Source organism: Periophthalmus magnuspinnatus, chromosome 3 (genome assembly GCF_009829125.3).
Source record: "Periophthalmus magnuspinnatus isolate fPerMag1 chromosome 3, fPerMag1.2.pri, whole genome shotgun sequence".
Classification (NCBI taxonomy): domain Eukaryota; kingdom Metazoa; phylum Chordata; class Actinopteri; order Gobiiformes; family Gobiidae; genus Periophthalmus; species Periophthalmus magnuspinnatus.
In genome coordinates, this window is record NC_047128.1 from 28,595,797 (window position 1) to 28,623,018 (window position 27,222).

The 27,222-nt window shown below is 38.8% G+C and overlaps 1 protein-coding gene across 1 annotated transcript in view; it reads right to left on the reverse strand.

The window, feature by feature from the left end:
* LOC117386713 (protein unc-13 homolog C) overlaps positions 1-12,206 on the reverse strand; it is a 61,962-nt gene extending 49,756 nt beyond the window's left edge. The window contains exons 1-6 of the mRNA XM_055232479.1: positions 10,571-12,206; positions 8,003-8,025; positions 7,489-7,535; positions 6,353-6,431; positions 3,857-3,928; positions 493-712 (exon numbers count right to left, since the gene is read on the reverse strand). Of these exons, the coding sequence (XP_055088454.1) occupies positions 493-712; positions 3,857-3,928; positions 6,353-6,431; positions 7,489-7,535; positions 8,003-8,025; positions 10,571-12,152 (2,023 nt within the window). The 5' untranslated portion in view covers positions 12,153-12,206. The remainder of the gene's footprint in view (positions 1-492; positions 713-3,856; positions 3,929-6,352; positions 6,432-7,488; positions 7,536-8,002; positions 8,026-10,570) is intronic.
* Between the last annotated feature and the right edge of the window lie 15,016 nt (positions 12,207-27,222).

The window sequence follows — 27,222 nt, forward strand, 5'->3', positions numbered from 1 at the left end:
GCAAAAGTGTACTGTATGTTATGGTAAATCTGCTTATCAAGATACCATCATGTAGTTTGAGTTCATTCAAAAGAGCAGATTTGAAGATGAATTAGAAGATGAAGGAATAAAAAGAATATTTTATGCTGGCATAAACCGATTGGAGGTTCCAAACTGCCATGAAGAAACTAATCCATTTAGCAATGTATTAGATATGCCGCCTGGCTCACAAGGAGCTTGTGTGTTACATTGTTCCTTTGACAATGGGGGTGGCTGATTGGAAACGCTGATTGAAACTGTGATGAATCACAGTGAGAGACTTGAAACAGTATCATGGTATTTTAGCTTCAAAGAAGAATACGGAACAAAAAATAAATTAAAAAAAATAAATATATATATATATAGATATTTCTATACAGATGTATCTTGTAAAACAAAAAATAACAAAACAATAAATATTTCTGTCAGATCAAACTATGACCTTAACTGTAGGTAATGTATTTCCTCTCTTACTTTGTAAACAGTCCGCATTGAGTAAGTCCTGGCACTTCTCGTGGCACTTGACACCACATTCAGAGCAGCGCATCCCTTGGCGTGCAATGCCCCAGAGCAACCCCTCACACTCATGACAGTAAGTGGGAGCTGTGGCTGTCCAGACCTCAAAGTTGTGAGGCGTTGTAGAGGAAATGGGGTAAATTAGTGCTTGGAGTGTTTTCTTGAAAACATGGAGTTTCTGAAAATAAAGCAACAAAAAAGTAGGAATTAGGACCTCAGATATGAGCATTGCATATAGTAGCGTCACTGGGTATGACACTAAACGAAATGAAAAGAAACTTGGCATGTTGAAAAAGTGAGTGTCATCAACATTTTTCCGTACATTTGTGTCTGAATCATATATTGTATTGTTCCGCAGCCTTGTGTCCATTAAAGTACTATATAACTATACTTGCTTCCTTAATTGTAGATTAGTAGCCTTATTTGTCACAGGTTTATTCAAACCTGCCTACTTGCCCAAAGTTTCTTCAGGCCCAATTCTGAGGGGTGTCTAGACTGACTGCAGTGTAACAGAAGCCTTGGTAAATTCGATGCAATTTACTGCAGCCGAACCCCCATCCACTGGGAGAGGAAAACAGGCTGGGACTTGCCAATTCTTGATGGCACAATCAATGGATGCTGTAAATAAAGTTTTTAAAAGTGAGCATTATCCAGATTGAGAGAGAAAGACTGAGAGGGTGAGTAAGTGACAGAAGGAGAGAAGGAGATGTATGGCTGCTAAATAAATCTTTAAGAGGTGTCTGCACTTCGTTTCCTCCTCTTTCCCTCCCTTTGTTGACAGCCCCAATGTGTTAACAATTTGTTTAATGCCAGAGGAATAACCAAGCACTGTATTTCAAGAGTTCTTTATTCTCTTACAAAATTAAATAACATGAGGTAGCACACTAATCTCGTAGATTGGGCAAAAAAGATGCAGTGTCATTGAGAACTGAGGGACTGGACAGAAGTTGTAATGAACCGACAGAAGATAGGGATTTCCCACAGTAATCTGAGGATGATGAGATAAAGCAGATGTCTCAGATTGACTTTATCCACAACTTTTACATGACTCTCACCAGATCTACATCCACAAGCTCAGGCAAATGTAATACTGGGCTGTCTAATCATGATGCCAGAGTTCACACTGGATGAAAGGTCTGAAGAAAGCTTGTCTTCTCTTTCACTTTCTCACTTAAAGGACTGACTGTATTGATTTTCTTGTTTTGTTGCTCTGGTCCTCTGTCCATGTAAACTCATCACGGATATAGAAAACATAACATGAAAAAGATGTACTAGTCATTTTCTAATTCTAACTTTCGCCCCAAAAATCCAATTTCCTTTGCAGGTAGGTGATAATAATTCAACCAATTGAGACCCCGGGGAAGGCTCAGGACACGCTGAAGGGACTATGTCTCTTGGCTGGCCTTGGGATCCCCGTGGAATAGCTGGAGGAAGTGTGTGTGGAAAGGGATGTCTGGGCCTCTCTGCTCAGACTACTACCTCCACGATCCGGCCTCAGATAAAGTGGAAGAACATGGATGGGTGGAGGAAACATTTGTATTTCCAATTGGCTTGTCAGTTATGCAGAATGGGACAGTGTAGGACTTATTCTGTTTGTAAATGCACATACAAAGCATTGATGATGGATGTTACTAATAGATTATAGATGTGCCAAAAGAATTATTGCTGAAGTGCTATGTTTTCAATACAATCTTCACCTCAGTTGACTTTCATCCCAGGGCCGTTATAGTCCACAAAATGACACATGAAAAACGCTTTATGTGTGAGTATGTATGTGTGAGTGTGTTATACTGTGATGTAACCCTGGTGGCTCTGCTGTCTGCTGCTACTGATTGACAGCCCCGGGTCTTGCCTCAGAGCAACATGACATCTAGTATAATCTAAGCGCCTCTCTTCACCTTTTATTTCATCACTTTTTGTTCTTGCTTAGAATATTTTTAGACGTGTGTTGTTTCCCATTACACACTTCTCCCATAATCTGTTCCACCACATTAAGTGTTCGTTGATAACAAGAGTATCAAATTGGTGGAGTGCCTTCTGAGCCTATAAGCAAGGTGCATGCTATACTGAAAATATACTTCCAATTCAGTTTGTGAAACAATGTCAGACTATGTTGTATGAACATTAAATTTTATTTCTCTTCTCATGTACATACATCTGTAATAATGGAATATCAACTGCTTGACAAGTGGCAGTGGGTTAAATTAACCAGCTCACATTTGGATTCTGCACTCATGGGGCGTCTGCAGTACAGCATATGGGCATTTCTGATGCACTCACTCACAAGGAAGCACTCCTCTGGACTTAATGCAGCAGATAAAACTCTGACATCTGCTCGGCCTACTTAACAAGACTACACACTCCGCAGCTTTGCCTGGAACTCTACCACAACCAATTATGTGTACTTCTGGTATTCCACTAATCAGAATGTTGGAGATCAATTCATTCAAGAATTTGAAGTTAAAGACAGTCAGTGCCAAAGATGCCAAAGAATCTCCCCCAGCCGTCATTCACCAGTGAAGACAAGGTAGTCATTGTTCTTTTTCAGATGGGGTATTCTCTTTTCATCCTTAAAGATCCTTTAATCAAGATAGTGATGAAAAGCTGTCATTGGAGAGCAACTGACACGTAAGGCAAGACTGCACAAAGCCACAGCAAAATAACAACCATAAAGATTAAATATATGTGCATATGATAACGAGCACTTTTGAATGCATTAATCATACAGGATTAAGACAGCATCATGTTACACAACAGATATGAAATTGCCATCTTGATGATCCAGCTGAGAAACTGCTTTCTCGTGCTGTTTGTCTCCAATAACCCCGCCTTCCCTCAGGGAGGCAAGAATTGCAATCAATTAATGCAGAGAGCCCTTTGGAGGTCAACACAAAAGTGTCTCTCACCACTGACAAGGATTTTGCCCTTTACCTATCACTGTTTTTTTTTTTTTTTTACTTACATAGCTTATAAATCGCATTGCAATGTGCTGAAAATGTGACATTAAGAGCACAAGATGAATCTAAAAGTAGTGCAACACATGAGATGAAAAATGAACATCTAACGAATATCTAATGATAAAGCCATAAACTCACATCTAATTTCATTTAGAAACCTGTGGTCCTGCTATCTTAAAATTGTAGCCTCTCAAGTACAATAGCAACTCCAAACTGTAAATGTTTGTCAGAGTTCCAGCACTTTTCTTAGCATAACCTAAAAACTGGAGCATGTGTCATCTGTCCTACAGTAGCCTGGAATAACCCTGTGTTCACTGTTCACAAGGGCCGAAAAAAACATGCACACATGATGTGTCAGTACTCACCAGATCTTCATTATTCAGGGTGGAGCGGTTCACTAGAGCGAACGAGATGCCTGCCTTTCGTGCAGCGAGGGTCTGAAGCAGAAATTAAACATCACAAATAAGAAATTATCCTTATAAAGAAAAACAAAGAAAATGGAAAGTAAAAAAAATGGGTATGTGTGATGTGTTCCAGTACCAAATGTACTGTAAGAGTGATTTTAATTAAGGCAGTAGCATCTATATTTGTTTATAGGCACAGAGAGGGATGAAACAATGCCATTGGTTGAAAATGTGCAATTTGGTCTCAAGAGTTCTTATTTGTTACAATGAATATATTTAAAACATCACTTACCAAAGCCTATCATTTCCAGTAGCAAAAATGGTCAAAAGAAATGGAAATTGAGTTAGAGACAGATCAGAAGTGAACAGACAGATTACAAACAGCAGAGTTATATTTGACAAAACTGAGCGCAGATAGGTGCTCAACTGCCATGCAGGACTGTGAGTTTGGTGCACGGCTCTGCAGAGATAACTATCAATCAAGTGAGATTATTCAGCTGTTGCATGACTTTTAACCATTCATGCAAAAGTTACCAAATTGCAGTCATGCTCGGCTTTTTATTCAGTTCTCTGCTGGATGGAGCTTTGATCATATTTTCTGCTGTCTGCTTGGCACATTAGGTGGACACACAATACACTCACATACACTCATGAATGGGTGAAGCCAGCTGCAAAACACAACTCAAACTGTCTTACTCATACAAACAGGACACACACCCAGACCAACACTGACTGACATGGATGTTACACACATTAGTACCCACACCAATTAGCTGCTGTCTATCCACTGAGTGATTAGAATAAGTACATAGAACCTACAGTAAAGGTAGTCATGTAAGAGGAATGCAGACATGGACAGTTTGGGATTAGTCTTTACCAGCACCCTTACTTGTCTGCACAGCTCAGCTATGGTAAAGATCCATGAAGGCCATGGAGAATGTAGGAGGGTATGCGACCTCTACATGAACTGTGTTGATGTAAGTTTATCAACATGCACCGGCACTGCTGAGGTTGCTGCGGGCAATGCATTACAAACCCATATTCACACATAAGCTTCAGCTACAGTGGACTGTGTAGTCACTTTGGCAATCAATGTTGCACTTTACTTTTCTTTGATTGTTATTTTTCCTTATTTGTGTTGCAGGAAGCCTTGCTTGCTGTCCCAATTACACGCTGTTGCTGCCCTGAAGCAATCACACAGCAAATGGGGGATATTGACAAAGGATAGGCATGAGAGGGGACCAATTAGTTTGCTGACTACTGACTTCATCCCATGTGTAAAAGGCTCGCCAGTGTCACTTTTACATGATTTAAAAGCCTCACACCGTTAAATCAGAAGTCAATGAAGTCTTCAAATATATATTTTTAAGTTGAGTTGTCAACATTTCAAGTAAATCAAAATTTCATCACCTGCTGAGCAGTAAGAGAAAAAAATCCAAGCATCAGTCAGGCTGAAATCTGACAACCCACTGAAAATATTACCCATAGCTGTTATGGGTCTATGTAGGAATGGCAAATATACACGCAAAATTCAAAAGATAAAAAATAATAATACTTTAAAAAAGTAAATAAAAAACAATAACCCATACTTACCAAGACATTGTTGGTAATTAATTTAATGAGAGATATGGACAAATACAGCATCAACTCATGTTGGTCACTGTGTAATAAACATTCAAAGTATCTACCTATGTATGACACTATACTAATTTAAAGTATCATTTTTATTTGTTTTATTTCTATTAATTTCTTAAATCAACTTAGGAGTGATTATGTTTGCAACCAACTGACTATAACACATGGTGATGAGAAACATATGTAGACAAGACAAACAGAAATTGCATTGGACATAATGGGCAAACCTATCTAACAGAACTTATTATATTTTTATTCAGATAGCCTAACCATGTGGTGCAGTCCTAAGATAAGATAACCTTTATTTGTCCCACAATGGGGAAATTCCAGGGTTGCAATGCTCAATTCAAGAACAGCAAGAGAATAGAAACACAAACTCAAAAATCAAGATAAATAAATATTGGAAAATTGAATCCCTACAGTGGCCTTCTCTACAAAGCCTCTCCGTGGGATCTGTTATGGTGAAGTTAAAGCCAATGGGGAAGCATTTCTATGATTCAGGGTCTTAAACATCCTCTCCAGGCTAATTAATCAATCCAACAATGTTACAGCTAAGGTTAGGTTAACATCGCCATAAGGCTCTTCCCTCACTGAACAGCCAAACTTGTGTTCAGACTTGCAGTACAAATCCATTTGTGTGATACAAATATACTCCTAAAAATATTATTACCTTACAGTAAATGTAATAATTACAGTGACAAGATTTTCAGTTTAATAATGTAGCACACTCACACAGAGTAGGAAACCACTCTTTCATTGTAACGTAGGGTTGCTAAGATTTGACATAAATCACAAATAACCTTGTTGAGGTAGATGACTCACCAGGTCTCGGACAAGAGGCACTGTCCTCTTTCGACGTAAATCTGGCATGCTGTCAATACCATAAAGAATACTGCCAGCCCTAGGAAAGCAGACAGATTGAAAGTGTATTAATATCATAATAATGCCATGTTGGGAGAGACATTACTCTGTTGAAAGGGGGCCGTGATTTACACACACAGCAAACACCATGGATCATGGCTCATAGCTTCCTTATATGCCTCACCCTCTGCCCTGAGCGTAGCATGAGACCTATCACCTCCACAAGAGCTCTGGTAATCCTTCATGCTCTCTACTGTTCACATATGCCCTGCCCCATCTTTCTTTCAGAGGCTTTTACTATTGTCAGTACACACCTCATATAAGAATATAGTTTATGTTATGATGTAAATATATTTATTCACTGGTGCTACCAGCATAACCAGTTAATAATACTGGTATAAATTGTGAGACTCAGGCACATCTAGAGCATTTAGATAACATGACAAAAACTTTTCAGACAGCCCTTAAGATTTCATAGGTCTATTTCTTAAATTGCTATCTTCATCCCAACTGTAAGCCCAGAGTAGGCTCAGAGCCTCCCTGCTACGCTTCCCACAAGTCTAGCTTTTCCCCATGAGGCTTTCAGTGGCATCACCTCAGCTGTCACTCAAAGCCTCTATAATGGCCTGAACATGACATCAACACCCTGATGCATCTACACAGATAAAGCTCCTCAAGTTTTGCTGTCACCTTCACGCACACATGAATAGTATGAACAATACAATAAACCGTACAGTGTGACTAGCTGCATGAGCAATGCCTCAGGCCTTAATGACTTGACCAAATAATGGACAATAACAATAATATTAAAGGCCTAAACTTGATTATTTTCTTTTGACCCCTGCTATTTTCTACGATATCCTGAACTGCATTTCAAATGCAGATGTTGTGAAACCATAAGCCATTTTGTATACTGTAAAATTGGCCCTCAGTGGTGAGTCAAACTGAGCAGAATACCACAAGTATGGCTGAATGCCAGAGAAACAGCATGCTTTCAGCATTTATGGGACCTCTTTCTGAATTTGGGGGATTACCAAGAGCAAAGCAACCTGGAAGAGTGTAGAAGTGATCTGATCAAGAAGCGAGCCACTACTCACCCTACAGACTGCAAGCCAAGCAGTTTGGGATCCAGAATGCTGCGAGGCTTTGAAGTAAAGAAACAAAAGAATGTAAGACAAGAGTTACAAACGGCACAAACATTGCAATTTATTACAATAAAGGATCACAAAACTGAAAATTAAAAAAAGAAAAATTTGAGTAAGGAGGGCTGCGTTACAGACCAAATTATTCCACATAAGTGTAACATGTGGAAAATAAACTCTTTTAGAGTTTTGTCGCTTTTGATGCTTCAGGCCAAATCTGAACACTCTATAACCCTCCCTTCTCACTGACTACACATCCAATCTGAATAAAGTAGCTAATTTCACAAAATAGAATTATGAAGGTCAAAAAACTGACAACATGACTTACTGGCACATGCAATATTATGTATGTCACGTTTATTCACACAGTACAGGACACTGCTATATAGAGTTTTACATTCAACGGGAGGGGAGTTCACAGTAACATACTAAACAAACATGCACAACTTTGTTAAGATTCATAATAAACCTGTGAATCCAAAGCGCTGCTGTCTGAAAGTAAAAATAAAAAAAAATGACAGGAAGCATATAGTTAATATTGAGCATTTTAAGGCAAAGAAACAAACTGTTTGATACAAGAATCTACTAATCTGCTTGATGCCAAACTACTTGCAGAGAGCAGAGTCAACATGAGCCACAGACGGAGTAGCTCTAGTCTAAATGGATGAACACAGTTTAAACAGTTGAAAATCCTGCTATACTTAAAAGCTCTCACCTAAAGACTGGCATAAGAAGCACAGCTATATTTTAAATCAATACAACTCAAATTAAAAGCCCTGTCTCAAATCAATAGCACTACCTAGATGAATACACATAGCTATAAAGACATGGGACATTAGGCAAGCGTTTGGTATCATATTGCAGGTTTAGAGTATGAAAGCAAGCCCTTTAAATAAACAAGACTGCAGAGGTGTGATTACTGCGCAATTGATTCATGGGTGATGAATGGTGGCGTAATCATGAGCTAATGTGGTACAAACACTAAACAGCTGTTCACCAGAGAAAGATCAAATTCCCTCTCTAATTAAAATGACAACTACTTGGCCCTTCCTGACATGTGTAGTATACTGCACAGGGACATGGGCACAATTTAAATGGTTAGTTTATTAAATGTCCAATGACTCCTTGATAAGAAAGAGATCAACATGACTTAATTGATTTTAAACAGCACACATCAGACCATATCAGGACATTGGTCTGAACCAGGCTCAAACTAGTATTTTTGTTTAGGAATAATTGCATCATATAATTAAATTTAAAAGAATAAAGTGATATGGTAACCTCTAACCAATCATGAATTCTCCTATAGACAGAAATTAGACATTGATATGCTTACAAAAAATATTAAGGACCATGGACAGCTACATCGCATCAAAAATACTTTATCAGATAGATTTGTATTCTCAACCAAGTGCTCTACATGTGATAAATTTAAAACATTGATAGGCTAAAACCTGCAAAACTCTTTCAGCTTCAACATACAGGATTTATATGTAAACTTCTAAGCCTGGCCCTAACTCTAACTAGAAGAGAAAATGGTTTGCCACAGCAGCAATAAATCCTAAAACCTCACAAAGGAAACACCCTGCCAAGATCAGACCTTAACAAAGCTGAAAATTCAGCACATGGCTGTTGGTACAAAAATAACATACCAGTCTTATATCTATGTAGAAAGTGAAACAGTGTAGTATTGATTAGTTTTTTTTATATAATCTATCTACCATTACTAGTGTCTAATTACTAATGCCATCTATCGTCCCACTTTTTTTTTCTTCTTTGTTTGTCTAAATAGTTTACAATAAAACAACAATGACCACTGGTAAACTGAAAGACAATTTGCCAAAAACACATCTACAGTATAGTATGAATCTAGAAGATATTCAAAGTCAGTTATTGAGTATTTACAATATCCTGACACCTACATTGTGCCTTCATCAGAGAAGAACACATGATCCCTCTTGTATACAAGGACCCAGGGTGTATGAGATTTCTCATCAAAGCACTTTCCCCAAAGACCAAATCCATTCTATATGACCGTCACACATTGTATGACATTAGTATCACATGACACATTAACATTCACTGTCCCACAAACATCTACTTATGGGTCTGAATGTTGTGATACTTCAATAACAGTACAGACCAATGCCAGGAATTTAATATAAATCTATGCCATTTTAAAATCAAAAGAATGATTCTAAAAACTACAGTACTTTGTTTCAATGACTCACAAATACATAATGTGTAAACTGTAACCACATGGGTGAAGCAGTAAGCGGGACTGACAGTGTTAAACTAAACTAACTGGATTATAGAGGGTGATCAATTGTTTTGGTCCCCAAATAGCAAGTAAACTTATATATAAGCAAATCTCTATAAATATTCTAAGCAAGACTGACCTGGTTACAAAATGCCCTTAGGAGTGCAAATTAGCATCTGAATACAACCGCTTTTGTAACCAATTAAAAACGGGCCCTGGCAGGAGTGTCTGCACTTCTCAAAAAAAACAAGAAAAACTCAAACTGGAAAAATCCTAAACAATTAAATTGCTCTCTCTCTCTCTCTCTCTCTCTCTCTCTCTCTCTCTCTCTCTCTCTCTCTCTCTCTCTCTCTCTCTCTCTCTCTCTCTCTCTCTCTCTCTCTCTCTCTCTCTCTGTCCACACACACACACACACACACACACATATATATATTCAAACAATTAAAAAACATTAACACACTGCAATTCATCCAGTATATTAAGAAACAATGTCATAGATTTTATAAAGATTTTACAAGACCAGCAAGGCCTTTCTGTCTGCTGCTCAGTTGGTTAAGAGATTGAGTTAATATATGTATCACTGAAATAAAATAAATAAATAAAATCTTGAGGACATTATGTGGGACAGGTTACATCTTTCAGTTAGTCCTAAGTAACAATTAACAGTATTTAAATCTAATTCAACATAAATTTGTCCAGCATTATAAAGCAAAGAGAGGAAATAAGCTTAATACTGTAAAGCATATAGTGACAACAACTATGTCTAGAGTTTCATACCTCCTGCCAGAATCTGCTGCTCCAGCTCAGCCATCTGTTTTCTGTAGGCTCTCAGTGCAGCTTCCTTGAATGTGGGTCGCATACGCTTTTTAGGAGGTGCTTCTGAAGGTTTCTCCTCTGGAACATTTTTGTTTTCTTCTTCCTGCTGTTGGTCCACATTTGTCGACACCTCTATGGCCTCATCCACTATCTCTGGCACCTCCTCTAAGTCCTCAACACCCTCTTCCATCTCCTCAGTTACATCGTTGTCCTCTGTTTCATCTGGTTCTTCAACATCTACATATTCAACCATAGCATCATATTCAGCTGTTGCCGGAGTTAGATGGGCCTCAAATTCCTCACTATACTCTTCGTCGTATTGATCGTCTAAACTGCAGTCATATTCCAGAACACAAGCCTCTTTAGGGGCCTCTGAGCCCTCTGAGGCTTCTAGGTCTTGAGTATTATCAATGTCCTGAGTGGCATCATTGTCTTGTGAGGCATCAATGTCATCAGACATGTCATAGTCCTGAGAAGTCTCACACTCCTGTGTCGGCTCTGTTACATCCTCAGTTTCAACAACACTTGTTCTGTTCTCCAAGTTAGCCAGCACTTGCTCCATCACTTCCACATAATGAATTTCACCATCAGGCTGTTCTTCAGACTCCACTGGTAGGTCTTGTTTCTTCTCTTCCTCAGCTTTGTGTTGAATGGGCTCTTTATGGACCTCAGGCGGTGCAGTAGGTGCAGGGCTGGAATTACTCGTAGTTGAGCCAGACAGTGTCCGGAAACGGCCCATAAAGGACGAGCTGGAGGGCTCCTCAGGTGGAGGTGGTGGAGGAGGAGTCTGATTGGGTTGAGAGCCAGTTTTCCACACAACCTCCAAAGCTGATTTAGCTCTTTGCAGAGTAGAGCCAAAGCCAAACCCAAATGATTTCTCACTAAGGTCAATACTTAGCCTGCTACTCCAAGATTTGGGAACTTCTTCAACTTTCTCTGTTCGAATTTCACTTTGACTGCGGTACATACTTGAAGATTTATTCTGTGCTTGATGAAAACTGTGGTTGACATCCAATTCAGGAAACTTTTCTGGTTTTGGAAGTGTTTTGGATCCCTCTTTTGGTACAGTTCTTTGAGATACTTTAGGGGTCGCTTTAACTTCAACTTTAGCAGGTTCAACAGGTGTGGCTTTCTGCTCAGTTTGGGGCACTTTGACACTTTCTGGAGACACTACTTTAGCACCTTCTTTAGTTGAAATCTTATGATTACTTTCTTTATTCTGCACTTTTCCCGCTGCTCTTGGTGCTGGTTTAGGTGTCTCTTTTGTAACCTCTTCTTGAGTTGTTTTTGCAGCTTCTTTGGTAAGTTCTTTAGCAGGTTTGATGACTTCTTTAGATGCAACATGTGAGGGCTCCTTGTGAATGACCTTCAGTGATTCTTTAGGAGACTCTTTAGGGGATTCTTTAGGAGAGTCTTTGGGAGACTCTTTAGGAGACTCTTTAGGGGACTCTTTTGGAGACTCTTTTGGGGTTGAAGCTGGACTAATGATGGGTGTAACTTTAGGACTCTCTTTAGGGGGCTCTTTAGGACTTTCTTTAGACATAACTGTAGGACTCTCTTTTGTGGAGATTTTGTTTGCAACTTTAGTCTCACTAGGAGGTATCTTAGACGTTACTTTAGATACTTCTCGAACAGGTGTTTTTGCAACATCTTTACAACTGGGTTTTGAACTATAAGTGTCTTTAGGAACAACCTGAGGAGAATCTTTAGCTGATACAGTGTCTTTAGCAGTTGCTTTTTGCGTGTCTTTAGCAGATGCTTTATGAACTTTTTGGGAGTCTTTAGCTAAGTCCTTAGTGGTCACTTTGGGTGTTACCTTGGCTGCTACCTTGGGAGTTTCTTTTGAGGATAGTCTTGTTGTTGTTTCTTCTTTTGGAGTCACTTTAGCCTGTTTTTGTGTTACTTTTGTATTATGTTTGGAGCTGTCTTTTGAAGATGTTTTTGTGCTTTCTTTTTGAACAGCCTTAGACCCTTCTTTTGATGTTCGAAGAGTCTTGACTAATTCCCGCTCTGCAACTGGGGTTATGATGTGAGTAGTAATTGGTGGCAAGGGAGCATCCCTATCACGCATGAATTCTTCATCACCCTCAAACTGTAAGTCTACTTCCTGGCATTTAGTGATATTTTCTGGAAATCCAGGAATAGTGGATGGATCAAATGGACTGCTAACCTCAACAGAAGCTTCTAGACCAGAGTCGGCTCCTTGCTCTAAATTATGCCAATCTTTCCATGGAGAAATATCCCCCTGCAAAGAAAGTTGGGAGCCACTATAATGGCTTCTGTCACCAGACATACAGATAAGTCCATTACTGACACCACTATCAATAGTTTCTGTAGTTTCCATTTCATTGTGTTCATAGGGCTGGCTAGAACCCGCGTACCAAGAAGAGGCCATATCTTCCTGTTTTCTTTGCCATAGTTCTTGGTCTGATGAAGAAAGAAGTGACCCACCATTGACCCGAGTAAAGTATGCACTCTCAGAGAAGTCCTCTGAGTAAGACTGGCAAAGTTTGGAACAGTCCGACTCAGAACGACTTAGTTTGGGGGTAGAATATTCACTTTGGGAGAGCCATCCAGGGGTCAAATCTGAATAGTAGGACTTTCCATGTTTGTCTGGGTCATAGTAGGACTCATCAGCATAATGACCTGACCCTGAGTAGCTAGCCTCCTCACCTGACCGACGATGGTCATGGGAACGTCTTTTCTCTGACTTGCTTTTATGAACTGGCTTTGAAAGAACCATTGCATATTTATTTCTACTTAATTCCTCTAATTCTTTGTCACTATCCATGGAGTCCCAGTCATCACTCTCTACCACTTTCTCCTTTGCTGAGACCTTTATGTCCATGCTTTCATATGTCTGAGAGGAAGACATTGCCTTGTCTTTTCTTTCTTTTCCATCATGAGTTAAGCTGTCAGTAGACACTGTTATTCCAGTTCCTTTAAGCTTATAGCATTTCTTCAAAACAACATCCCTGTCTTGAGGTGATGCAAAAATAACTATAATGGGACGAGGTTTTGCATTCAAACATTCCCTTTGTTGACCTAACCTATGTGCAAGTTCAATTTTAATTGTTTTATGAGCATCTACAAAGCCCATTTTCTCTTTTAATAGTTTATATATCAAACTCTCAGTTTTTTCTGATCTTTCTTCTGGGACATTGAGAAATCGTAAAGTGGAATTATTAGCTTGAGTACTAATTTGTTTTATGTAATCATGTATATCTCGGGTCTCCCTTCTTGACTGAACAAATCCTGAACGAAGTTGCTCAATTTCACTCTGAACTACTTCTACACTGCTAGATATCTCATCAATGGAGCTTTTCAATGCATTTACATGACCTCGCAGTTCTGATAGTTCTGTTTCAATCTGGCTGATCCCTTGAAGCTCCTTGAAAATCATCTCCATAACATCCTGGGTTTGACTTATGCATCCTGTAGAGGAGGACCCTGGTTCCAAGGTTGAGGTCTTATGTTGTCGGCCAGCCCGATCCAAGGACTTGCTACGTATGCCCAAAGTTTTTCTCCAGTTGCTCACCTCAGAGTCAGAGGAAACACATTCCTGACTTTTCTTCCATTTTCTAAGTTTGCGTAGAGCCCCTAGTCGAAGTGTATGTAAACTGGAACGTTCCACACGCTCCCCCTCTGAGCTTCCATCAGAGGGAGCCAAACTGATAAGGCTCTTTCTATTTCGTCTGACCGGCATAGTGTGTGATTTATGCTCATCCAGTCTTCGGACTGGCTTTGAGTCACTTAGGGAATCAGAATAGCTACTGTCAATTGAAAGAACCTCAGGAAAAAAACTTTCATTATTGTTTAGAAAAAGTGAGTTTTTTGGAAGTCCATTGGCTATAGCTACACGATAACTAAAGGTGGGTGAAAGCGACGAGCAGTCGTTCTTTCCGTCGTCTTCCTCAAGCGATATGTTACGTGCCGAAGAGCATTTGGAAATCTTTTTCACTGTTGTCTTCAGTGTCGTAGAGAGAGTTAAATTATGTGTGTGCAAATCAGTGGTCAATCTGGACTCTTTATTTTCACTTCTCTCTTTCTTTTTTATTGGGTTGGCCAATTTCTTTGTAAACATTCCTTTGCAAATCTTCTCAATGTAGGATGATATAGTCTTGAGTAGGGCAGAAACCATGGATGGCAATCCTGTAGACAGTTTTAATCATCTAGTAAGGAATATGTTGGCTAAGACACACCAATGCCAGGTCAAGCACAATCAACCTGTGCTTGATAATATGGACTTGGCTTGGAGATTCTCAAGGATCCACTAATACTTATAAATCCAAGGGCCTTCTTCCAGTAATTGATCATCTGTCTGCAAAACAAAACAAAACAAAACTATAATTTAGTATTCAGATATCACAAGAATTTGGAAGAATGTCTACAATTAAGTTTTTACAAAATTTGAATGTGTCTCCCAAAAAGTTTGTATATAACATGTCTCCTAAAGCCACAACATATTGTAACATTTTAGCCACAACAAAGACTGAATTAAAAGCATGTTTTTTGTTTGGTTTTTTTGTTTTTGGTTTTTTTCTTTCATTTGGTTCTGTTTATTGCTCTGAAAAAAACAAGAAAAATATGTGCCCTTACTTTGAGCGAGACACACCTCGCTCTTATTTGGCCTTTAGGAGGAACTCCTCCATGGAAATGTTGCTCCTTTGGCTTTAATATTCCATAGTGTGGCATAAAACACAACTATCTCTGTTCCAAGTATAGTTTTAAGTTTCTATATCCATGGAATTGTGCAGGTGAAATTCCACCTCCAGAACCTGTACCTTAAAAGTAGCTTTAAGATACCTTTAAGGTACAGGCTCAATCAAAAACTTTTTTCATAGATATAGGATGAGGTGTACAGTTTTAATTTTAATATATACAATTATTTGGTCAATGACTGCATAAATATATCAAGCCTTTTTCATAGAAATATGATGATGTGTAAACATTTTAATTTGAATATATGCAATTATTTTTGACATTTGACGTCACCCTATTTGTATTTAGTTTAGTTATTGCTAAGTTACAATACAAACACAGCAGATAAATAATGGCTGCATCTGAGGTAACTTTTTATGAAATAAAACTGCTCAACTGAAATAAAACAAGTAGGGGGTTGTTGCACAGAGGCTGACAGCTGCTCCACATTATTTCTAGCCTTCAGAGCTTTATGTGTGTATACAGTCTCATGACTCCAGAGACATACTCACTTCAAATGAGATGCAAAAGACTAAATTGACATGATGCTGAATGGATAGATCTGAACAAAGACCAACTAACTTAGGAGGATCAATGACACCATTTGTTACCTCTTGCTGTATACTTCTACAACACAACAATTTGTTTGAGAGTAAAAAACAAAACAAAATGGTTTTGATAGAAGATCCTCATGACTCAGCTTTCCTTTAGACTGGCACTAGGCCAAGAACAGCCTTTTGCAAGTGATGGGTCATGACCCCAAACCGTCTGTCCATAAATAAATCGCATCAGATATTGTTTATATGCGCCCTGACATTGCCTTAGCTACGCTCAATGACATTTCTAGTTCTCATACAAATTCATAACATATCTGTACTCTGGAACTGAGAGGTGTAACAGTGACCAGTGTGGGGTCAAGTGTTTGAACCTTGAGCATCAACTAAATAAGCTAAATGCATGCTTTCATTGATTATTGTTTACAAATCTACCCTACGTAACATTCCAAAATAGCAACAATGTTGTTTAGCATTTTGAAATAGCTGGCTGAAATTGTTTAAAGCTAACTAAAATTGTTTAAAATTAATATTGGACAATGTATGTGGATGTTATTTTAAAACTTTGACAGTTTTAACACAATGAAATGCAAATAAATGTTCTCTAACAATTAGAAGCTAGTTATCTTTTTCTTAGAGCCAATATCCTGAAATGTGTTTCGATAAAGTCACTCCCAGTTACTGGATTCTGCAATTCTCCAGAATAAACACAGCATTCAACAGGGAGTTGAAAATAGCTGTTTTAGGTTCTGAGATTGAAGATTGATTTTTGGGCATATGAGATCAGACAATTTTCGATTTCTATATGGGAATGTGTAACATGCACAAGGAAGAGACCAAGTATTAAAAAGTCAGGCTCAAGAGAAGAGGAGCACCTCAGCCACACCCACTCCCCCACTAAGCACTGCTATAAAGACACATGAGTGCCCATGACCCAACTAGCCTATTTCATAATGCACTTAATGCTTGAGTGCAATAAAACTCCATCTGTCACAGTTGCACCAATGCTGCTATTCTACTTTGAAATTTTGTGTCAGTTGGAGGCATGCTAACCCACTTCTCACATAGTAAAATGTGGTCTCCCTCATCATCAAACCCAACTCTAAATTCTGTCAGTAATGCCACATGCTGCGATGGCATTGGATTATTCATTATAAACAATAAAGCAGGTTTTCTGAGAGGGTTTAAACTCGGTGCATAAAGACAGAAGATGCTCGTGTGTTACGTCATGTCTCCAGCACACATGATTATGGATTATAGTTGACTGTGTGGATTAGCGGGTGTGTGCATGGCGGAGTGTCCATGTAGCTCTGCGTTGAGACACATGCGTACAGTGCACCGTCCATGTGGCCATGCATGTGTATGTGTGATATGGCAGCATGCAGCTGTGCAGCTCTACAAGGGGAGCAGAGCGAAGTGTAGCAGCGGGGGGGTTGAGCTGTGAGGGTGTAGGCATCCTCAGATCATATTGCCCTCACGCCCATCTTCAGCTTCCTATGCATCCTTCTTATCATGCAGCCAATATTTCTACACAGGAAAAGAGGTGACTGTAGCCTAAAGAAACCAGCCAACAACACTGCACATTGTCTCTCCATATTAATCATAATACGAACGTTTATTTATTTATTTATTTATTTTTGGCCGAAATGACAAGGAGCAATCTCATCGCGTTTGCTCAGTGTGAAACAACAGCATTGCTCACATGCGCTCATGTTGTGTGCGTAATGCTTTAACAGCATATGGAAAGGTGAGAACCAGATCATCGGGATGTGTAAACGTTTGAATGAATGTGGATACTATCTGAATTACGATACAAGTGGGGGGACAAAATCATCTATATATGCATTTATATCGAACTGACCATCCTTTTCTACTCGTCATATGATGTCATCTAACCGCATCTTTCTGAAATACTGGTTTATTAATCCGCTGGCAAGGCCACAGAGGGAAAGGAGGGAAGCAACAAGAAGGATCAGAATGAAGTCAAACAGTCATGATTCCCACGCCAAGCAAACAGTAGCATCGACATGCACTACGCTGTGCACATACCTGCTCTTGTCAAATCTTTCGTGCAAGACGCCAGCGAAGTGAGCACAGCGAGCCGAATCCCGGTTGGAGCGAATGGTCGGTGCGATACGAGCAGCGGTTCTGGAGATGCGAGGGGAGGGGAGGGAGGGGAGAGAAATGCCTGCTAATACCAGAGCTTACAGCATCTCTCCGCGTCCATGAGACACCACATCCCACAGCCGTGCGTTTGCACACACGCGCGCGTCACCTCCATGGCACCGTCCGTACGTCTTGCCCTTATTTTCGTCTTAATGTTTCCACGATTTGAGGCGCTCCTCTCTTAATTTTTACGCACCTCTATTGGTCAAACGATGGATCTGAGCACTCAGAGGTTGCCAAACTACGAGGTCTCATCCAAAAGGGGGATGCAGACAGCAGTGCTGCTGCTCCTGACTGCCTAGACTGAGGCTCTGCTCCTCGGCTCGAGATGTACGTCTTTCCCTGGACGAACTAACTCTCTTCTTCCCTCTCTCTCTCTCCTTATTGAGCAAGGCAAGGACTATATATCCCCTCCCCCACGTACTCACAGCTTCATTTCAGATGCTAGAGTAAGAGGGAAATTAATATAGAATGTAAAAGCTTTTGGGAGCAAAAAACATTTAAAAAGCATCAGAATTAGACGTTCATTTGGATTATTCTGAGGGACTTTTATGTCATTATTTCACATAGTAAGCCCAACACAAAATTACCTGTGTTGCAGTTGTACTCAAAGAAAGTTACTTTTTCAATATGACAGAGACTGATATGTGATGACACTGATTATATTAACTTGTGCAAAAGCATTTTCATTGGCCCCATCTTTGATTATCTTTAGATTTTATACTGTAGCGATTAGAATGACTATTATTAGAACCCAAATGGTTCTACACAATACTTATCATATTTTTAATAAAATATGTACACTTAGTAAATATCAAGTGCTAGTCCAGAAGGTCCAAACAAAGTGAAAATAAATGCCACAGGATTGTCTGTGGAGCATGTTCTTCCGTTGGCATTGCATTAGTCATATGGTCAGTGGTGATTTAAAGCTCCATCAGACAGCAGTGCGGAAGCCTTCAGGAGAAAATGCATGTGGGAGAGAGAAGAACACCTTCATTAGACATTGCCACAGAAAGCAGTGGGAGTCCATGTTAGAGACCTGGCTGCTTTAATTCGTCCTTGTCATAACATTTTGCTAATTGAGGCATTAATTTAATGAAGACTGGCATACAATGGAAACATTCACTAAACTGTCACAATGGTCTTCAAAATTTCATTTCAACCGCGTAATTTGAGAGGAGATTAGATATTTAAATATGGCCATTTGCACCATATCTCCACAGGCTTCTCGATGCCAGACCCCCCCTCTCATCCTAGATATATGTCATGGGTTCCTCCAATAGCTACTAATTGTCTGTCCTCCTGCAAATTCATCTCTCCCCTGTCACATGACACGAGGGTGTTCATGAATGTGGGTGGGGATTGAAAGAACCATGTTAAAAGCAGTGGCAGATGCTCGCCCCCTGCTGACAATATTAGCTACTGCACGTGGAGCCTCAGCTGTTTGAGCCAGTGTGACCCACTTGATCTCCTATAATGGCTGCTCCACACATGTGTTCTGCAAAGGAAAGTAGAGCAATGGCCTCAGCAATTTATATGGTTCAGTAGAAGTTTATTGTGATCGAAGAAATAACGTAATTTAGTAATTTATAAGTGGCCTGGAATAATTTGTAAATCTAGGGTAAATGTTTAATGTTTATGCTTTAAGTCTTCCATCACATGCATATAAAGCAGAACAACCTAACATTACGCTATATCTATATGTACGTATAAAACTGTAAAAGGACATTAAATTGCAGTGGGTCAGTTGTGGTGGCCCCATAACTCTGAAAAGGGTCTTATTTTATAAACTTCACATTTTTTCTTTTTTCTATGTATTTGTGACATTTCTTTTTTTGTTTGTCTGTTTGTTTTTTAATCCAATTCACATGCTCAGGTGTGATTCGACACACCATCTTCTTTTGGCATGTTTTGGGGTTTTTTTGGTCCACCCCTGTCCACTATCTTAAGTTCCTGCTTGTGCAAATCTGGACAGTGGAAAGACGAGCAAAAGTAACAGTAATTTAAAAAAAAAAAGATTGTTATGCAGAGGTCCATCATAAAAAAAACATGACACCGTGATATATTAGTGTAAGAAACATTACTACTATTTGTGCCATATCACCAAAACAAGATCTTAGTTTGGAAATTTTGTTCCCTGGCAATGGCAATATGACTTTTTTTCTGATTATTTCTACAAGCATACATCATTGTAATTCAGAAAGGAGCCTGCAGCATTTGGTGTGTCTCAATAGTCCATCCTTGGCTCAACCCGATTTGGCACTTTTGAGTGGTATAATAAGCTCTCATGCGATTTTATGGTCTACCATTTTCATTTTTAAAATGTCACTTTTTCATATCTCAATACAATGTTTTCTTTGTGTATGAAATTTTTAAATGTACTTTTTCCTACATTTATGCCATTAAGATTGTTCCAACTCTATAGAGTTGGCCATTATATGTTGCAACTAGAAACCTGCTACTAATAGGACAGGCAGATGGCATTTATAGCTTCCTTAGTGGTAAACCCCTAAAGGAAAAGGGGGAAAACTAAATCTGGCAAACAATAACATCACATGTGGCTTTGTAAAACTTACAGCAGAAATCAAGACAGTATTAAAAAGCTCCATGTAGATAACACAGCTGTTGATACACAGCTGGCACCAATTCATGTCGCCTTTAGCACCATAAGACAGGATTAACATTATCAACATAACACCTGAAACAAAAGACTAGAGATGCTGTGGTAATAGAAACTCTATTATGGTGAAAATAACAATAGCAACACACAACATCTGTACTTAGGCCAACAGCTGAGCTAAATGTGTGCTTAGAAAACGTGGACAGACAGGTTCAAAGACTGAGCCTTTTGCTGCTATCGTTCACTTGTTTTTTGTCATGTCAGAACAGAGGACTAACAGTTCCCAGTTGTAGTGTGTTAATGTTTATAAGCCTTAAAAGTGGCTTTCGGGTTTACAAAATGTTAATGAGACATGCCACAGATCAATCAGCAGATGATTTAGACCTTAGCGGTGTTGGAGTCCTCTCTCCAAATCGCTCAGCTGCTGCATTGCAGATAAAACATCTCTGGGTCAGGTAGTTTTCACACACAACAGATAACAGCTAACAACTGTTTGTAGAGACACACAAGACACAAAACTAAAAGTGCCCTGCCATAAGAAGCAACATTCTCACAGTAGTATAATATTTAATGCAAATGATAGTATTACAGTTATAATAATCACGAGGCAACTGTTATACTATTGCTACTACTACTATATTTGCAGTTGTTGTGATTTTATTTTACACCTAACAAAACTATAACAAAGAAACTATCATATGAAAGTCAAGACCAGGCATATCATATTTGTGTAAGGGATTTGTGTAATGAGGAGCTGGTAAAAACGCTAACCTACTCTGACTAACTACTTGTATCTCAAAGTTAGTCATCATCATGCCCTTCCGCATTCTACTGACAGATGATGCAACTTAGTGTAATCCTTTGGGTTTTGTCCCTGTGGCAACAAGTAGAAATATCATATAAATTGCCTTTTTTAGATTTATATCCACATATATCATCCACTCTTTAAGTGTTAATGTTCTAAGTTTAATCTCCTTATTGATTGTGATGCTTGAACTTGTGTCTGTATTGCGACTAAGCTTTACCTTCAGAAAAGTCTGGGGGTGAATTAGCATCCCTCAAAGCCACGAGCTGCCTTATTTCTCTCCTACTCAGCCGTGGTCCTCTGTATCAAATAAAACACAGAGACGGTGAGCAAGTAGAAACCTAGAGGTGACAGCGTGTGGTTGCCGTCTGTCCTTAGCTCATTCACTATTACCATCTGATTCATCGTGCATGTATATACACAAGACACAGGGCAATACAGTGATGGGAAGAATACTTTAAAATGTATTTAGTTACATAATGTTGAATACCTGCAATAAAATGTATTTTGTAATGTATTCGATTACATGGGCCAATCAGAGTACTGTATTCTGAATACTTGAAATACTTTTACATCAAGTTTGTTTTACATTGTAGTGTAAAAACATGATATATAGGCTAATTACAAAAAACAGCTTTATTTTTGTAGCTCTGTTTGTTATGCATTATTTTATGTCTAATCAGGGATGAAAAATCACACATGCACGCACCGCATGAGCAGTGTTTTCTTTTTTTTTAAATAATGTGCAGTTCAAAGCTGAAATTACATGATGTATGTAAGGATTATTAGCCCATCCTTTGATACATTTTGATTTTTCAACTTTGTGTTGCTGTGTTGCATCAAATGACATGGGACTTTAATAGATTGTTATATGCTTTTTCATAACTCGTTTTTTCATGTGAGCACAAATCTTTTATATACATTTGTTGATCTTGTATGTATTTTTAGGCCTACTTACCCACAACTTCAAATTGTCTGCTCATGTCAGCAAATCAGTATTGTCAGCGAACAGGTCATCCAAACAGTGATTTAACATGCAAATAGTGCCCCCTATAGCCATATTATTGTCAATCTTTCCCCAGCGTTGTTGACAGGAAGTAATTTTATTTGGTGCCAAAACCGTGGGCGCAATGTGAGTACTAAAACATTCAGAATCAGTCAATAAGTAGACATGGCAGTACTAAAGTGATCATGATAGATCCATGGCCAAACATCGTTTTAAATGATGGAGTCGCTGCCACTCGCCCTGAAACCAAAAGCACAGATCCTGCCTGTGCACGGTCGCAGCAGCAGGACAGTGTCTCAGTGCTATGTTTAACATGGTGGTTCGTGTCAGCTCCTTTATGAAGAGTTTCGTAAATAAGATCCTACAGACAGAATGACAAATGGTAAGTTGCACACGTTTGCATGTTCTTTTACTGTGGCTATTTGTTAGACTTAAACTCTTCAGCTAACACATATGCTATCTGGACTTCTTTAATAAATTTGTACTGTTTGGAATAAAAAGAACAAATGGTACATTTGCCATCTCTCTTTACAAACAATCTAATCATTGTGAAGTTAAACACTGTAAAATGCAGAGTGGCCAAGAGCAGAGGTTCTTCATCTTTTTGACCTCAGGGCCAGACATTTTCTGTTAAAATTGTATTTTTGTGAAAATACAGTCTTAGTCTTTATTCAGTGCTTGCCATATATATTTTGTGGTCCCAATATCATATATGTAGACAATAGTGCTACTTTATTGTGAGATTTCTTTCTTTGCTTTCTCTTTTTATTTATTACAAGGACAGTGCATATTGTTGGCCATCAACACAACTGTGTAATATGAGTTAGACATATAGACTGTATAAAGACTATGGTTGGCCATCGGGCCACTTTCCATCTGTAATTGCAGGCCCAGGTCTACAACCTCTGCAACCTCATTTTAAAATGTTTGCACTCAAATTTTTGGCAGGTAAAATAATGACACTTATTGGAGGAGCACTGTCTTTGCACCCCTTTGAAACACATATGCACTCTCACTGAGTTTAGTTTGAACCCACCACTGTGTAGTCCTTTAGTTTCATAGTTAGATATAACATAGTAAAAATATAGGTTAGTTAATTAGATTGACAGCAATACTCCGCTCTACCAAAATCAAGTCAAGGTTTAGATTAATTAATCACCTTTTCTCTTCATTATTCTTTACACTAATGCATCACAGAGCTCAGGTGTACATGCCTGATTATCATTTGAAATTAGCTTTGAGCCATGCACACACTCTACAGTATGGCATTAGCATCATGGCTGTGTCAGCACAGCACTTCCTGTTTACTGTTTAGTCCCACAGCAGGCTGCAGACACCTGATAACAACATCACAAAGCATTCTGGGAGATAAAAGCAGTGCAAAATGCACAAGGGCCCCAGTAGCGCCTGGCAATGCCTGATGTGGCATTCATTAGTATTGCCATTTGGAACCTTATTCCCCAAAACACATGCAGAGAGCCTAAATGGCGCATGCAACAGTTAAGCTTCTGTTATGCAGTATGTTTGTTGAATGTCTTACATGCTTTTTGAAACACAGAGAAAAAACTATGTAGTCGAAACATTAAGTGAACATTCAACTTCCACATAAAAAGACTTGCCCTGAATCAAACCCAAGATCTTTGTGCTTTGAGGCAAGAATGCTAATCAATGTTTCACAAATTGGCATGATTGAGCCTTTATTTTAATCTCGTAATTTGTTCCTCACATATCTATTCCATCATTTACAAGCACTTAATGAAAACAGTGGCTGTTTACTGGCTCATGTGTCAAGAAAACAAACACTAAGTATATGATGAAATATATTTAAACATTTTTACATGTTTAATAAATTAATTGTGGACTTCAAATATCTTTTTGAAACAGAATGTACCACAGACAGTGATGAATATGACACCACCGGTGCTCACAGTATTCTCCATACTGTATGTCTTTTCCCCAGCTGGTACCTCACACATATAGTGTATAGAACAGTCAAGTTGAAATTCCCCTGGGAGCAATTATTGTGAGCTTCTAAGCTGTATGAACATGCATTTTCATCCTCTCTGTCGTGACAATACAGCACTTTCTCTGCTTATTTACAGAACAATTCTTGGCCACTGGCTTTTACTGCAGTCATAATTACCCACACAAATAAGCTGACTTCTGAAAACCCAGCAGCTCTGATGCTGAGTGCTCCTGTTAGTGAGGCAGATAGGACAGGGAGGACCACATTTCCTGTATAACCAAATCTATACATACACACTGTCAGTACAACCAAAAGGACATTTGATATTATAAATTGAATCGATTTATTTTTTATGTTATATGTAGTTACAAATTAAATAAAATGCCTGACTATTCATTATCCTTTTCTCAGGATTTCCACTCTGAAATTGACCCTGCAAATCATCTGCCTTCTTGCCACATAGTGCTTTGGCATACTTTACGCTATGTCCTTTCTGAAGCAGCTGAGATTCCCTATATCCAAGCTTAAAGACTTCAAAAAGGTATAGTTTGACTGCCTGTGGCTACATTAAGGCCAATAAACGATTACAGAAATGTTGCAAAAAACATTACTCAGCTTAATACAGCTACAGAAATGTGTTTTATTTTTGATAGGCTATAGGCTGTCAGTTTTCTATAAATATTGATTAATATGCCAATTTTATAAAACACTAGATCATTCGAAGTCTATCTACCAACTTAATGCACAGTGACCATTATGTTTTCACATCATTTCAAGCGACATCACTGAAATGTTGAGAAAACATAAAAACATGCACCATAGATGCAATCCTCCAGCTATGGCAGTAACAAGATCTGGAGATGGGTCCCTGGATGCAGCACTTCGGTGCCCACAGCTCCTGAGGAGGTGCCTCAGCAGCATTGAGGGATGGGTGCCCTGCGGGGACAGTGAAGTGTACCTTAACCTTAACCTTAAAATGGGATTAGCTGTAGAACTCATTGAGAGGGATAGGAGAAGTCAAACATTTTATGAAGCGGAAGATGGATTGGGAGTGTGGGGTAAACAACAGGAGTTTGGAGAGGAACTGAGGTGAATCTGGAACAGATGGGTCTGCTTTGGACTTAATCCACAAGCAATGCCCATGAACAGAGACACTCGCCATTAACATCAGATGGAATATTACAGGTTACGACAATGTAGATGTGCAATATGGATTTGGATTACAGATAAAAATCAGTGCCTATGTATAATGACCATTTTCAAAATATCTGTCAAATTACTTAAAGGGCATCTCCTGACATTTAAGCACTCAGAAATGCCATTTGCCATTTTACTCAGTAGCATATATGAATTTCAGCTCTTAGCTGTAATGTGCACATAAGAAGAAGTCTTAATACAATATCTAGTCACTTTCCTGGTCTAGGGTCTTCCACTTGTTTGTCTCCTTGGAGCTGGTTTTATGTTGCCTAATGGTATGTAATTTATCTGTCTCCATGGAGATGCAATAAGTCAAGTTACAGATCTATGAGGCGACCCACTCACAATAAGATTACATGTTTCAAAGTATTTTTCAGCAATAAAAACACAAATTAAATAAACGCAACATACATAGGTTTAATGCCAGTGCTTAATTTGTAAAGGACATTGTGTATTGACAAACACCTTTAACAGTGTAAATATGCCAGATTATATCATATTTGCTCATTTCCATGTGTCGCCATGTACATTTCAAAATATAAACTAAAATAGTACTTATTACAGTATTACGATGTCTGTGTAATCCCTCAGTCGTCCAGGTCTGATCCATCCTAAATTAAATCTGTCAACTGAAGAAAAAGTTTTAGGAGTGAAGCCGTTTTGCTGCTCATCCAAGCTGCTTCTTGAGTTCTGGTCAGATTCATGGTGGACATGGCTCATATCTATTTGAATGGAGGAGCTAACTACACTTCTGCCTTAATACATTTGAAAAGTATATTGTTTTGACTGCTGTTAAAATGTGATAATATATGGACATTTTGGTTAGTTTAATTAAATCTGTTGCATCAAGAGTTGGACAAACCATGCTGACATTAACTTGATTATGTGTTACAGGTTGTGATGACTTTCCGGCATCACTCTGCCAGGTCGTATTTAAACATGAAAGTAAATTCTGAAGGACAGAGGTAAGTGACATTATTACGTTGCTTCTAACATTGGATCATAAAGTATACATATTACTTAAGCAGCCCAACACCTAGATCTGAAGAAGCTTACGATACCTTACATATTCCAATGCAGGGTCCACAAGATATATCCCCAAAATGGGTTTCAAAAGTGCACTAAATTGATGAAAAGGACAGTAACTTCTTGTCTACTATCATGCCGTATATATCAGAACACAACTGCTTTATGAACATGTCACATTTGCAGCTCAGAAACTGAAGCTTTGATGCTCTGGTCAGCATGTATCATAATGCTCATGATAGATTGCTGTATTGATATTTTGAGAACAGTCCTACAGAGGATACACATCTGACAGTTCCTGATCAACATACATTTTATTCTGGATCTTTCTCAGTGGCAACCAATCCTAAAAGTGTGAGTGCTCTTATGAGTGTTTTTGTTTTGTCCTTGACTGTCTGAGTTTTAGATGTGTCTTGAGCGTGGTGTTTTCTGAAAGACCAGCACTGGTCTATCAAAGTCTGTGGGTTTTGTTATGTAAAAAATACAGTGAAGCTCAAATCAAGCATACAGTGGTTATTGCAAAGTATAAGAAACATTGTTATTGAACATGACCATGGCATGCTAGGCTGGTC